The 16,187-nt window shown below is 34.9% G+C and overlaps 2 protein-coding genes across 3 annotated transcripts; both read right to left on the bottom strand.

Annotated features, from left to right (window-relative positions):
• Positions 1-1,849: 1,849 nt before the first annotated feature.
• LOC104246310 (uncharacterized) lies at positions 1,850-6,671 on the bottom strand. 2 transcript variants are annotated; one of them, XM_009802111.2, is made up of 3 exons: positions 5,626-6,671; positions 5,115-5,538; positions 1,850-2,022 (listed from the first exon to the last, which is right to left on the bottom strand). In XM_009802111.2, the coding sequence occupies exons 1-3, from the start codon at positions 5,672-5,674 to the stop codon at positions 1,899-1,901; spliced, it is 597 nt and encodes a 198-aa protein (XP_009800413.1). In that variant the 5' UTR covers positions 5,675-6,671; the 3' UTR covers positions 1,850-1,898. The 2 variants fall into 2 exon arrangements, with proteins under 2 accessions (XP_009800413.1, XP_009800412.1); XM_009802110.2 differs by having other exon boundaries at positions 5,115-6,670.
• Positions 6,672-10,834: 4,163 nt separating this feature from the next.
• LOC138881573 (uncharacterized) lies at positions 10,835-16,187 on the bottom strand. The gene is made up of 14 exons (XM_070161808.1): positions 15,875-16,187; positions 15,737-15,813; positions 15,581-15,603; positions 15,390-15,475; positions 13,699-14,474; positions 13,287-13,434; positions 13,136-13,203; positions 12,956-12,986; positions 12,649-12,858; positions 12,476-12,538; positions 11,946-12,384; positions 11,752-11,872; positions 11,143-11,663; positions 10,835-11,045 (listed from the first exon to the last, which is right to left on the bottom strand). The coding sequence occupies exons 1-14, from the start codon at positions 16,185-16,187 to the stop codon at positions 10,835-10,837; spliced, it is 3,087 nt and encodes a 1,028-aa protein (XP_070017909.1).

The following is a 16,187-nucleotide window of genomic DNA, read 5'->3' as shown; positions in this document are numbered from 1 at the left end:
CCTCTCATTGTACAACCTCATTATATATTAAACGTTTGCTTCATTTTGCTTTTCAAGATCTAAAATATTTTTTATTTAAATATAATTTTAATCATTTTCTTTTGTTATCCGTATCATGTTGTTTTTCCTTTAAATTTGAATAAAAGGACCAAACGATTTTAGTTTGGTTATCACGTTTATGCACCAAAAATCTTATAAAACAAATCGAATTAATTCAAACAAAATCAAATAAAACATAGAGAATCAGCAAAATATACAACTCAATTAAATCTCCTTGACTAGTGATTAATATAATGAAATGTAGTGATACTCGTATTCATCAAATTCTGGATCCGACCATCAACAAGATCTGGTGCACATAGCTACTCCTTTTTTAATGGAAAGATAATGCACATAGAAAAAATAGAGATGCTTAAAAATGTGGACAAGTTGAATAATCAAATAAGCAGCACCACTCACAGGGGCGGATGCATGTCATAAGATGTTTCGTCAAAAAATTTATATATATATATATATATATATATATATTGGTGAGGAAATGAATAAGTAGGGAAAAAATGGCATCACTTGGCATAAATTGTCTCTTAGCGCGTTGGTTATGTTTGAGAGAGCCTCTATGGTTAAAATTGTTATAAAGTAGAAATAAATCTAGGACTTTTTCTAACTTAAGACTCGATAAAACCGATAGACTAAGACCATTTCTAGTCCAAAATTATGATAATTAAAGTTATTATTTCTGTTCTTATATAAATTCCGACACCGCTTATAAAAATTCCTACGCAGTTCACTCAGGTGCCCCCCTGCCCACACGCCTACCAGTGTGTTTCAAAAAGATGGTGAAAAGATTTGGTTTACTTAGACCCCAGGTTACTATATTTGGTTTTGAACTCCAATCTCCACCATAACTCCATATTATATTAGAGTTACCTTCGAAAAACGGAGAAACTTCAGCATACGAGTTTCAAACTCCAACATAATATGTTAGATTTTACTTGTAAAAGTTCAAAATTTCAGTAATATGTTGGAATTTCTCGTTGTTTTAGTTGAGTATATTTTTTTGTCCTAATTTTATTTTCGAATTAAAAAGTAGCTATTTTTCATTTACTTTGGTAATACTGGTTATTCTTCAATTGCATAGTCAGAAAATGGCTAGCCCCTGCAAACTAACTCGATAAAATATTTTCACTAGATAAATAATCTATCAAATTTTATGATTCTACTGCATAATTTTTGTTAGTTCAATGACTATAATTGAAATTCCCAGGGCTAACACTGCATATCAGTTTGTTGCTTTGCCATTCATATTGACCAATGTGGTGACAAAATAGTCTCTTGACTTTGGAACAATAAATTAAAAGTTTAGTGAAATTCGTGAAATTAATCATGTAAGGCCTCTTTTTATCTCACAAATTTGTGAACCCACGTCTTTAACCTAACCTTTTGGGTCTACAAAATTGCTGCGAGAAAAAAAAAGAAGTGCAAGTTGAAAGAATTTCTAATTCACATGTATTATTGAAAGAAAGTGTCTTTTCTAAGTAGGCTGACGTTTCCTTGATGGAAGAAAAGGCCAAACAATTATTAGATATAACGAAACTATAACTAATAATCATTAATAGATGCAATCATTGATATGAAAAGAAGACGACAAAAATGCAGGGCACATGTTGACTGCATGACTTCTTCCAATCAAGGACTATCAAAAACCAAATTACTGTCGAAATGTGATGGCACTTTAGTTTTAAAGCCATCCAGAATCTACATAACAGGTTATGCACTTTAAACAGATAGCTGCAAGATATTGCTAGATTCACTTAAGCCAAATAGATCTGCTTAACTACAGAGTTGATCGTTTTGGAAAGTAGACCTACATATAATTGGGCCACTTGTTCTAGACTTCACTACTCAAGTTGCATTTCTTTCTCGCATGATGCATGGGGCGACTGCCCCTTCATCCTCTGTGGTCTTTCGTCTTTGATGGTAGAACCCTTTTTCTTCACTGGCTCTTCAACACTGTCGACAGCGCTATATCACCACATGTAAATGAAACAGCAATCAGTACTCTAATAAAAAGAACTAGCACACATGGTGGAACTGCCACAAAATGATTTATAATCCTCATCACATCCTAACGAAACGTATACTTCATCCAACAGAAAAAAGAAAAAGAAAGTTCATTCAGCAGTTTCAAGAAAAAGAACACAAATTGTAGGAGACATTATTACAAATAGAGGTTCAGTTCTTACTTCTGCAGGGACTGCCCTACCCTGGAGGGCACAAAAACTTACTTCACAGTGTTCCCATGGCAATGAACACCTCTGAAAAATTCAAGTTAATGCATCTAGCTAGACGGCTATGACCAAATGCATCACTAGTCCAACCCAACAAAGGGTGAACCACGATTGTAAAAGTATGAGTCCGCTGCTTGACATATTTTCTATGCCATTTTTGGTTAGAGAGACACAAGTACGGTATCCAAAACGGGAGGCGTAATTTTATGATACTTAGATTACAGGTACCGCCTATAAGAATAGCAACATTATAAAACTAAAATCTATTACCTCTATGAGAGTTCAAGTTAAATATGAAGTGTTGAAAAGCAAAAATTAACTTGTAGGATATACTCATGCTAGGATACACTAGGATAGCCAGAAATGTCCGGTAACACCTTAAACATGACAACTTTTGTTTAGTTCCCCTTAAATTCCTGTGGTCTTTAATACTCCCAGAACTTGGAAATTTGATAGTCTTGAACCCCAAGATGCTGATGTGGCAAAGAGTGGGGTATTGTTCAAATATTAATGTGGCGGGAGGTCACGGGTTCAAGCCGTACGTGAAAACAGCCTCTTACAGAAATATAGCGTACAATATACCCCTGTGATCCGACGCTTCTTGTACCCCGCGCATAGCTGGAGCTTAGTGCACGGGGCTGCCACATAATCAAATATAATGATTTATTTGTTCCAATTGTATTTCTTCTTGTTTCTTCTTAATACATTGCATATTTTATCCTAATTGTATTTTTTTTAAATAACATGAATATATGTTTGTATTTCTTATCTTTTTTTTTGGTACAAATCTAAAAAAGTTAGTTGAAACTCCATTTTCTTTAGCCAAATGAAAAGAAGATTTACCAAAGTAATGAAGTTTAAATGGTGTATTTTCTACAAAAAGAAAAAGATATTGTGTATTTTTATTTTCATTTTCATGCAATGACTATTTGTTTAACCTATGTATTTTTCATTTTCGAGTCAAATTCGCAAATATTTAGTCGGAGTTTTACTATTTTTAGCTAAAATATTTACAATATATGGAGTTCCAACAACATATTTTTTTTAGATGCAATGAATAATATATTCTAAATGTGTATTCCTTCTTTTCCTGACCAAATATGTAAAAGTAACTTGATTAAAATATCATCTTTAGCCAAATAAAAAATTATAGTTAAAATAACATTGTCTCAATTTATTTATTTATTTTTTACAAATATAGGCACGAAAAAAAATGATTTAAATAGTTGGTGGACTAAAAAAGATAAAAGTATATATTTTATTGTAAAAAATGCCATATGGACAAAAAAAATCCATGTGACAGCGTGTGTCACACTCCATGGATTGTCAACGTCCATCGGGTTGAGGGCTTGAGGCTATGAAATTGTCAAAGTTCAAGGCAGCATTAAAAACCACGTGAAGTTTAAATTGGAAACAAACAAAAGTTGCCAAGTTTGAGAGGTTCCCGAACTATTCTGCCCATTAAGATATTATGTATCCAATGGTTTTGTATTTATGTTTTCTGATAATGCATATGTCAGCCATCGATAATCTTATATACACCATAGACAAAACAACCAAAAGATACTTCTGGCAGAATCGGTAGTTGCTATTGCTCAATAAGTTGTCAACCTAAATTTGGTTCCAACCTTATCAACAACCATAGAATTACACAAACAAACTGAGGATTGGTTTCATAGATTCAGTCCGAGCCCACAGTGAAGTCAGGAGAAGGAGCTCTCCGCTTAAGAACATAAAATCTCACAAGTCTATCACTCTTAAGAAAAAGAGAGTTACATTAAAAGCTGAATCAAGGAAAAACATTTAAATAGCAGTATTCTCTTTAGTTGATAACACAAACTACATCATAAACCAGTTTCATAACACGGTCTAAGCATTAAAAACAACATGCACGCTTAGTACAACAAGAAAAGGAAATGATCAACGTTAGTGCGACATGACAAGACATTTTTAGCAACAGAAAAAAAAACAGGTGAGTTTTTAGTAGCTAGATTGACAAAACATATCTTTTTTTAAAAAAATGGGTTGAGAAAACTTAGATTTAAAAGAGAACAATACTCAAAACTTATGCAACCACATTCTATACATGAAGATGTGAGCAGAAAGTTTTACAAGGATGCCATAGACTTTAGTGGGTACTGATTTTATGTTCATCTTTCCCCAACTAATTTTCACCAATCTGTTATGCTCAATATGTTCCGCCTTCACCTCAAAAAGTTGACAGCAATCAACCAACCAAAAAATAATTAAGCTCCTTGCTAGACCCAAAAGTTGCAACCTTGTAAAAAGCAACTTACATTTGCTAATTCATATGGACACAACAGCTAAAATTCTGGTTCTCTATGGTAGGACTATTTATCTATCTTAGTAAGCTCTTAAGTTGCTCGGACTCGGGTGCGGGTATCCAATACGAGTGCAAATCAAGAGGTTAGAGGTGAGAAATGCAAAAAAAAAAAAAAAAAAAAAAAAGTGAAAACAGAGAGATTACTTGATCCTAGAGTCGTGCACTCATAGTAAATAAAATTGCATACTCTACAAGCCCTTTACAATTTAGGGAAAGGTGAATCAGAGAGACAAGAGTTAAAATGAATGAAAATTGGAAGACCCAACACATCCATCACCTAATGTGAATGCCCTGCTCACATTACTAGCACCATATGAAAAAAAGAGGGATTAATTTCTCGGAAGGAAGAAAAATACAAACAGAGCTCAAGAGTTGTGGCAAGCAAAGATAGAACTTTCAACTAGGCCAAATTGGATGACAAATTTATGCACATCATATAATTAAATAAAAGAGGTAAGGAATAAATGACAGATTGCACTCACATTGCCACCATCCCATCACGAGGAAGGAAATAAGGATCAACAGATATAATTTGGCATGCCCCCACGGACACATCTAAAGTGTCTGTTGTTTTGTAGACAGAAAGGGAAGCCACCCCCAATTTTCCCGAAGATAAAAGAGCAATCACCAGGAAAGATGTACTAGACAGCTCAACCAAAACTGGAACTGGAGATTCCCTATGAATTTCCCTTTCCCAACTTGTTGATCTAAATAAATCCTGTTTAAGACTTGTTGATCTAAACCATTTTTCCTTGGTAAAATCATATCCATACAAGTAGTGCAGGTCATTGGTGAACCAATACAATGTTGAGTTGCTTACAAGCGGGCGTGCAGCGGTGATCGCATAGGCTAGTATCTCAAGGTCAATGTCATCCAATACAAGCGAATTGGGCAAAGAGTTGCAATCTGATAATGTGAAATTAAAGTTGGGATGAACTTCAACTTTGAAACCATCTAGACCATCTAGACTGAGTTTGTAAAATAGTAAATTACCTGCCGGAAATGAGCAACATACAACTGTCGCATCACTTTCCTCTTTCATAACGGCGGTAGTTCTACCACTAAATTTAGGAGCAAAATCCTGGACATTCAATGCCAACAGCTCCCAGCTTTTGGTGTCAATGTTGTAAGCTTCGCCGCAGTGCCTCCCTTCGTAGTTGTCGCCTATATGTGGAAAATTTCTGCCCCCAGAAAATAGATCGTTCTACCGAGGGCAAGGACACAGGGTTCGTACTGCTGAAGTTCCTTGGAATGAGATACGCATTCCCAGAATTCGGGTTGGGGGCTTCTGATGTTGTGCCTATACAACTTCATAGAGTGTCTGATCTTTCTGATCTCTCCTTCTCCAACTCCTTCTCCAAGGAGGGATTCAGTGATTCCGCCAGCCCAGTAGATGTGGCCATCCACAAGGGCCCAGCCTCCTCCGGATTCCGACTCCATTTGAGCAACCGGAGAAAGTCCATCCGAAATGCAATTTAATTTAAAAACACAGAAGCTGCTCAAAATTTCAGAAAATTAGCGCACAAACGTGGAAAAACGCAGAACCTCTTCAAAATTTCAGAAAATTAGCGCACAAAATTGAGATTTCCACTGATCGAAGAGCAGTAAGTGTGAAAAAACAGATCGAAGATGCTGATTCGGATTTTAATTTCGCTGTTCTCCTCAGATTTTGAATTTGTTGTTGGTTTGATTTTGATTTCGGAGCTAAACTTCTGAATTTTAGCTAAAAATTCTAATCTAGATTTGGAGATCTAGAGGTTTGATTTCGCTGTTGTTTTGTTGAAATTTCGAACACTGTTGATTTCGAACACTGTTGAAATTTGCATTGTTGAGATTCAATTTTGGACATAAAAGTGATTATAACTTTAGAATCATGGAAAATATTCCAGTTCTGCTGCAACATAGTGGAGAATGGGATGATAACAATAATTTCATAAATTTTCATGTTGATGCAATTCTAATAAAGACCTATTGGAAATTTGAACAACTTCTCAGAGAAATTGCAAAGCAACTGCAAAAGGACAGTAAAACAATAGTTATTCAATATGCTATTGCTCAAGGATATCCACCAATTACAATTTGCAGCGATATGAGTGTTAGTGTTTATATGGAATTGAAAAAATCAAGTGCAGGGATGACAACACTTCTCCTGTGTGTGTCGTTTGCTAAAAACACTATAGCTGCAAGCACCTCCAGTTTCGATGTTGCTCCAATTTCACCAGAAATTGCACAATTGAAAGCACTGATATGATTACTACGTTTGATGTGCAAGAAGGAGATAACGCCATTTTAGAACTTGATGATGCAAACATCATAACTGATCAATTTCATCAAAATGTTGAAAAAGGACAAATTTACGAAGACAAGAACCTGCTGGCTCTCGTTATGAAACAGTATGTTGTTAGAGAAAAATATCAATATCGGGTTCATAAATCATGCCCAAGAAGGTTCGTCTGCATGTTGTCAAGTAAAAAAACTATGTGATACCTATATAGTATATAAGTATGCTAAATCAATACACTATGAGAGTATGAAATTGTATTGGTTTGTCTATGTTTTTTATCAGTGATACTGGTATAGTATATAAGTATGCTATATCAGTATACTATGCGAGTATATAACTGTATTGGTTTGTCTTTGTTATTATCAGTAAAACATAATACCAATATAGTATATATGTATGCTAAATCAGTATACTATGTGAGTATAGAATTGTGTTGCTTTGTCTATATTTTTTATCAGCAAAATATGATACTGATACAGTATATAAGTATACCAACAGAGTATACCATGTGAGTATATAATTGTACGGATTTTTGTGTGTGTTTTTTATCAATAAAACATTATACATAATTGTATTTGTATTATAAACAGGTATATCCTTGAATGCGTGGATGAAAGATGCACTTGGAGACTTAAAGCATCAAGCCTGCGAGAATCAAATCTTTTCAAAGTGACAGATTTCAATTATGTCCACAGTTGTTTAACTGATAAGAGATTTCGTTCACAAAAGCAAACTGTCTCAGCTTTTGTTGCAGCTGTGGTACAAGATAAACTTGTTGACCCGAAAACCATATATACACCAACTGATATCCAAAGAGACATCCAAAAAGCATATGGTATGGACTTAAGCTACATGCAAGCATGGAGATCAAAAGAAAAAGCAATGCAATTATTGAGACGATCACCAAGTGAATCATACAAGAAAATGCCAACATATCTTTATATGTTAGAGTACGCTAACCCAGGATCAGTGACACGACTACACACTGAAGGAGATGGGAGCTTCTTGTATGCATTCATAGCTATATATGCATCGATTAGAGGATGGGTCTATTGTAGGCCAACAGTTGTAGTTGATGGAAGTTTTTAAAAGTCAACATATAGAGGGACCATACTCACGGCTTCCATGCAAGACGCAGAGGGTAAAAATACAATCCAATTACATTCAGTTAAAGAAACAAAAAATATTTTCAAATATTATATGATACCAGTATGGTATACAAGTATACCAACAGAGTATATAGTTGTTTTGCTACACACCTGCACGTACCTATAACTATACTACTATATGAAATATTAAATTAATATTTTTTGTACAATCCAATTACATTCAGTTAAAGAAACAAAAAAAATATTTTCAAATATTATATGATACCAGTATGGTATACAAGTATACCAACAGAGTATATAGTTGTTTTGCTACACACCTGCACCTACCTATGACTATACTACTATATGAAATGCTAAATTAATATAGTGTGTTGTAATTGATATTTTGTTCTTTGGGTTTACAGGACAAATTCTACCCCTCGCATATGCAATTGTTGATTCGGAAAATGATGCATCGTGGGAATGGTTCTTCGTGCAGTTGAGAGAAACCTATGGACAAAGAGAGGGAATGTGCATTGTATCAGACATGCATGATGCTATATGGAAAGCAACTTCAATTGTCTATCCAGAAGTCCCTCATTGTGCATGTATGTTCCATCTGTGGAGCAACATAAAGACAAACTTCAGGAAGAGCCAAAAACAAATCAAAGAAGTATATTTCGCTTTAGCAAGAGCATACACTGTTGAAGAATTCAACAGGCATATGGCAGAGTTAGAAGCTATTGATAGTAGAGTGAAAACATACCTGATAGATATTAGATATGATAAATGGTCTCGGGCGCATTCCAAGGCAAATAGAACCATGACCATGACATCGAATATTGCGGAATCAGTAAATGCAGCAAACAAGCACGCAAGAGACCTCCCAGTTGTGAATTTTCTTGACTTTATGACAACATTGATTCAAAAATGGAATTACACCAATCGGAAGGATGCAGTGGAATCATTTATGAAGATTGGTGCAAAGTATGAAAAAATATTAGCAGATAATACTATCTTATCACAGACGATGACGGTATGCATTTTCAAAATCATAACAACACTGCATGTACTGTATTTTTACCTTTTTACCTTAGTGATTTCACTAAACAACTGAATATTGTTATTTAAAAAATACTATTACTTCATATAGCTAATGACTTTTCTTAATTAAAAGTATACTAGGTGTTGTCATCAACTGAATTCTTACATTTAGTAATTGATGGCCAAACAAGAAATGTGGTGCGCCTACATGAAAGAAACTGCAGTTGAGGGAGGTTTCAGCTAGACGATATTCCATGTTCACATGCAATGGCAGTTATACAAAAATTCTATATGGATTCATACAAGTATTGCTCGGATTACTACAGCATAGACTACTTGCTGAAAACATATGAGATACCAGTAAATCCATTGCCTGATGAAACAACGTGGCAAATTCCAGAACATGTCTCTTCGCAGGTGGTACTGCCACCAAAAGGAAAAATCAAACCAGGAAGACCTAAAAAGAAGAGAGGCATAGGAGGCTGGGAAGGAAATACAGTTACATGTGCACTATGCGGGAGAAAAGGACACAACCGGAGAACATGCCGAAATATTCCAAAGAGAGATTGATATAATGCTTCAATATTTTTATACAACTCATATATTGTAGAATCATAGCATTTGAATAGCAAAAAATAAAATGCATTTCTTGCACTGGACATATATTTGGTATGATGATTCTTTGCGAAATTACTTTTTGGCAACAAATTTATATGGCTACTTGTATTTTCAATAAGAATCTGTTTATTTTCTATTTTAGTATATAAAAGTGGGATGCATTTACATCTAGTTGCTGCAGGAAATAAGATGCTAAAATATATCTGTGATACCCAAGTGGTATATCTGTATACATTATTGGTATATCTGTATACTTTATTAGTATCAAAATATGTGCAGAAATAGAAGTGGTGCACGCTTTGCAGCTCATGTCTGTATTGAACTATAACAAATTGGAAGCCATTTACATGCAGTTATTTGTGCATCATCAGGTACATTAATACAAGGTGATACCCAATGTTATATTTGTATACCTCGCTGGTATATAGTGGTATTGCACTAATATGCCTAAAACAAAATATGCGCAGAAATATAAATGGTGCACCAGATACAACGTGATACCTAAAATGCGCACACTTTGCAACTCATGTCAGTACTTACATCTAGTTGCTGCAGGAAAAAAGATGAGTCAAATACAATGTGATACCCAAATGGTATATCATTATACCTGATTGGTATATAGTTCTACTACACTAATACACCATCTATGCTAAAACTACAGATGAACATTAAAGCTTAGACCATCATCACATTCGAAAACAGATAATTTAACTTTTGTCACAACTACTTTGTACGTTGCTGGAAGTGTTCACTTCATCTGCCCCTAATTTTCACTTGCAGAATCCATTAAACCTTACCCTCTGGCAAAGGAATGGACCTCGGCATCCTAATAAACCAACAACTTTATGGAAGAAGCCTAAGAAAAGCCTAAAAAAACAAGCTGAAATCAAAAACAAAATCAGCAAATTTTCAGCATCAAGAGACATAACTATACTGATAACCCCCATGTACTTGAAGAAATCTATTACCACATATTTTGAACCAGAATAATTAAATATGACAAAAGAAACATTAGCAGCTGGAAATATTTTATAAAGGCATAAGTTTCCTACAGTCTTGAATCAGCAAAAAGTCATTTACTACTAATAATATCATACTTCACCAAAAACTATTAAAATCCTGCAAAGTTTTCATGATACAATTAACTAAAACCAAAAAGGGACCTATACTACTTCTTGCGTTTCTTTCCACGAGTCTTTTTAGGTGCTACTGGAGCCTCAGATTCACTTGATTCGCCATGCAACTGCTTGTTCCTCCCATAGTGCCACAACAATATACTAAACCTAGCTCGAAGACCATCCACATCAAAATTGGCAACAGGGATTGGAAGATCTTCAATAATATACTCTGCAAAGCAAGCAACATATACTCCACAATCTCTGAAATAAAACAATGAATAGAATATAAAAATCAATTAGAAGTGAAAATGTTAATATGAATGAGGAAAACAAAGTAAAAAAAAGTAACTATTCTTACGAATTTTGCTGTGTTGGCAGATTTGTAATCAGTTCAATATCAAAAGGATCAGTCAACTTCTTTCCCATGTGCAGACCATTTTCTACTACAATGTCACTTCTTTGGTTATAAAATTCAATACTAACTAGAAATAGGGGGATCAACACAGCATAAGCCTTTGCCACTTTCTGAATAGCTTTTTTGTGCTTTCGACTACATAGCGAATCATATACATAAAAACATCTCTTGTGGAATGACACACACCCCAATATCCAATGCCAAATTTCTGCCAAATTAATTGAAAAAAGGACATGATCAACCTGGTGCCATGGAGTGTTACAATGCATTCTAAATCCTTTCATGTACTCCATGATATCGTCTGATCTATCAATCAAATGATCTTGTTTCCCACCTTTTACAAATTCTGTGAAAACCCTTTGAATGATATTATTAAAAAGAGTATTTGTAGTTGTGACTTTGATTGGCATATTAATTCCATATTTCGCCTTCTTCCTAAGATAGTAGAATATAATATTCAAGTGCTGCAAAAAAGAGAGAAAGAAAACATGACTACCACTAACAATATGAATGAACTACTACAACAACAAAAATAAAAAACAGTACACATACCGAACTAGAGAGCGGCCTGCCAGAATAGTTTAAGGTATGGAAAAACGTCTTATCATCAATCTGTTCAACTTCAAAGTCAAAACAAGGCTCTAGCTTTTGATCACCAGGTAAATACACTTCCCTATTTCGTATAAAAGAAGATATGGATAAGAAATATAACAACAAACATTAAGAAAAAATGAAAACAAAAGTACATGGAAACGAATACGCATTCTCCCAATTGCATATTTTCTTCAACAAAGTTTGAGAATGCAGTCGTAAGCTTAAAATCAACCGTCTCTGAAATGTCATTTACAAATGGAAATCTTCCTTTGATAACCTTCAAGGATCCCCCAACTGCACTAACACCAGATTGCCAGTCATTCCTATACGGTGACTGTTTTACAGCTGCGGGGCACCTTTTTCGTGTTAAAACTGCAGAAGTAGTTTCAACATCTGTTTGTATCTGAACAATATTTCTTGATACCGACTGATCAGGTTTAGACTTATTTACAACACGAGTTGTCAAATCATTTCCAGATTGATTTACATTACGTCTCCCTCCTTGTGTAATGGCAACAATTAGATCAAGTTGAGAATCAGTATATTCAAAATCAGAATCCAAGTGAAGATCACCCCCGTGTCGACATGGAGCTTAAATTAGAAAATGCTAGTGAATAAATAAATATACAAAGTTAAGAAATTTAGAAAAAAAGAATGAAAAGTTATATATAGAAGACATTACCAGAAGGCAAATTCACATTACTTCCACCAACATCCACTTGACCAACACCATCAACCCGACATGCTAAACACATAAAAGCATTATCAGCATCACTACTTAAATAAAAAATAAAAAACTATCAAGAACCTATCATTTACATACTAACTACAGAATTAGTAACATCAACATCGTACCCTGTGGAGCAGTATTAGACTCAACAACAACATTTGCTCGTGTCTGTACAGGGATTCCTGATGGCAGCGGAGCAGGACCCGACTTTTTAACATCATGAGATGACTGCTTATATGTTGTTTGTTGTGTAATAGCGGTGATTTGATCAATTGCAAATGCAAATAGTTCAAAGTTAGAATCCAAACCAAAATCATGCTCATTTACGAAGGGGGCTGAAAAAAGTTTTTTAAAAAACGGTTAGTCAATGCACAAATACATAGAGTTAAATAAATAAAAAAATAATCAAAAATTACATATACAACATTTTACCAGAACGCAAATCATCATCCTGTTGCTTGTGCTGAAAATGAGAAACTAACAATTTTAGTCTTATGTATATGACAAGAATACTATGTGCACTAAAAGTAAAGAATGGAATAGTATCCTATAAGCATATATTGCATCTTTGAACAATATACTATAGCATTATATTATATAAAAGATGAATACCGCTGAATTTCCCTCTGGTTTCACTGACTGCCTACCAATAGCTGCAAGCACCTCCTCAAACTTGTTCCCTACAAAAGCTTCAAAGCTTGTAACTCCTTCATTACCTCAGCATTGGTAGGTTGGGAATCACCTCCAGTACTTTCAGGCATACTTTGTGTCTTTGGTAATTGAGTGCCAAAAACCTGAAAGCTATCGGGCTGGCTGGGTTGGCTGTCAGTGCACTCAACTTCAATTTCAAAGCTTAGACCACACACATCAAATTGTTTCTTCTCATCATCAGTTGGGGTGATGTTCTTTAACTGCAATTATTAAGTACACTAGTTAGAAATAGAAATGATAATAAAGTATGAAAGAAAAAAGATCCATATTATCATATGATACCAATATAGTATACGTGTATACCAACAGAGTATATCACTGAACTGGGATATAGTATACATGATACCAATATAGTATACATGTATACCAACAGAGTATATCACTAAACTGGGATATTGCTACAACTGTGACTAAACTAGTGTACCAAAACATTAAGAGAGGCAATAAAACTATGAGAAAATTACATGTTTGCGTTGCAAGCTACACATTTGCAAAGCAACTCGCTCATTCGGGATTTGACCCATGACTGCCCATTTCAAAATTCGTGGAAGTTTGTTGTTTCCAAGATGATCAGCAAAGTGACCATCCAAACTTGGGCAGCATTCATACAACCAAGTCTGTAAAGCCAACGGGAAGCCACCAAGTCTATAAAAAGAAGGCTTATCTTGAAACTTGTTGGAACACGAGTCAATTGTAGCTTTATAAACATCTATACCCCAGGGATAATTATTAAAATCACCAGACTCAACCAAGTCAATGTAAGACCGTGAAATAGCATTTGTTTTGAGTTGAGAAAATAAGAAACTGTTGACAAAATACAGAACTGCTATCTTCAACGCATCATCATTCGTTTCCCATTTCTTCTTCTTAAAACAGTCTGCTAGTTGGGCAAATGTCACGGATGCAGTCCCAAAATATTTTGAAATCAACCTATTTTCTGCTATGCTCTCTATACTTGTACCACCCTTACATTTCAACCCAATAACAAGTGCAAATTCACTCAATCCAAACCGCAACCTAGAATCATTCACTACAAACCGCATCTCATTTTTAACCTCATGATGTACTTCTCTCATAAGCAAATGGTGCATAACACGAATCTGCACAATCACTGGTGGCAGATCCAAAAAATAGCCAAAGCATGTTTTCTTAAACAGTCGAAGTTGCCGCTTTGATAAATTCGCTTTCAATTGATGAATAACATGGCAATTGGTATCCCAATCAACCTTTGGTTTATAATCTAAGTCAATAGGCACAAGGAAATCCCAACACGGCAAAACATGTTCATATAAAATAATTTTAGAAATAGAATTCACTTAAAATGCAACTAAACCAACTAAAAATATCACAACTACCGTACGATACCAACACGACATATAATTATACCAGCAGGGTATACAATTATACTGACTAATTTCCGGCAACTACAAATGACTATACTACTATTACATAACAGATAGGAATAAAGAGAAAAAGCAAAAAGGAATGCAGCTATAAAGTATTTTCAAGATACTGTACGATACTACTATTATTAAAGGAAAAACAAATAGCGAAGACAGCTAAAAAAAGATCCAGAAGCATATGATAGTATATAGCTATACTAACAGGGTAAATAGTTGTACGGGGTTGTTCCAACAACTGTCTATAACTATAAAAACTATCACATAACACATATACACTATGTCTATAGGCACAAAACTTCTATGGGAAACATCATGCGTGTCATTGCCACTGCAACAAAACACCAGTTACGCAACAATCAGATAAAGAACATAAATGCAATTTTTTAGAAGAACTATGTCATATAGCATTGCCTCCCCCTTCCAGACTCAAGTACTATGTCAATCATGTAACTGAGTACCTGGCATATTTTTTGTATACTACTTAGCACCAATTCAACAAATCATTTTCATTAGAAAATAAGTCAATCATGTCCTAACTTATTACTTAAGGTTAAAGGATTCTTCAGATGTTTCAAAAGGGACAATGGGTGTTATTCAGAAAACGCCCCATACATGATCACTCTACCCCGATGCCTGCCTATAATCAATGCCAGTGGTGGTCACCAGCCAAGGTCGTGGGGCTTCTGCACATTGACCCCATCCACACCATGCAACCTATAAAGAAAAGCTCATTCTGCACACATAACTTATACGGTCCCATTCCTTCCATACTTGCTTCTCCCCACCACTATCAACTGGCCTAAACACTAGATCACGTACAAAATCATCTAATGCAAAGCTGAAAATCAGAAATCACACAAAACAGCTCTAGCTTCAATAAATTTGGTTGACAACAACAGCTACTGATTGACAGCACTAGTGAATCAGCGACCATTTTTTAAACCTCAAGCAGAACATTAATTTAATCTGTCTATTTAATTCAAAAAATTAACACAACTGACTATAACTATAATATAATACAAAAGCATAACAAGAAATCAAAAAATAACAATGTACTATACATTAAAAATCGCAAAGATCATAATTGTAAGAAAATTACCTTCTTGGGTGCGACACCAATTTTTCTCTTCTTTAACTGAGAATCATCGCTACAATCAACATCTACTGGTTGAGTCTCTGTTTCAGGCAACGGATTCACGTCGGCTTCCCCCTAACTCAGAATCCTCAACAACTTTACCTTTTCCCTTATCAGTCACAGGAACATCTCCTATGACTGGTTCGGAATTTGTGTCGGGTAATGACAGGTAGGGAGTTTCATCGACTGACGCGACATTAATATTTTTGCCTTTTCCACCCTCTAATTCTACATTTTCAGTTGTGTTTTCAACATGACTACTGCTAGGGTTACGACTAAGTGGAGATTGAGAATCAGAAAATAAGGAAAAACTAGGCCCAGACATGGCTGAGGCAACGGATTCAGCAGCTACTTCTTTTGAAGAATGATATTGTCTAAAGCGCCACCATCTACGCACACAACTCTTCCGACCCAT

Source organism: Nicotiana sylvestris, chromosome 11 (genome assembly GCF_000393655.2).
Source record: "Nicotiana sylvestris chromosome 11, ASM39365v2, whole genome shotgun sequence".
Taxonomy (NCBI): domain Eukaryota; kingdom Viridiplantae; phylum Streptophyta; class Magnoliopsida; order Solanales; family Solanaceae; genus Nicotiana; species Nicotiana sylvestris.
This window is presented reverse-complemented; position numbering and strand designations above follow the sequence as displayed.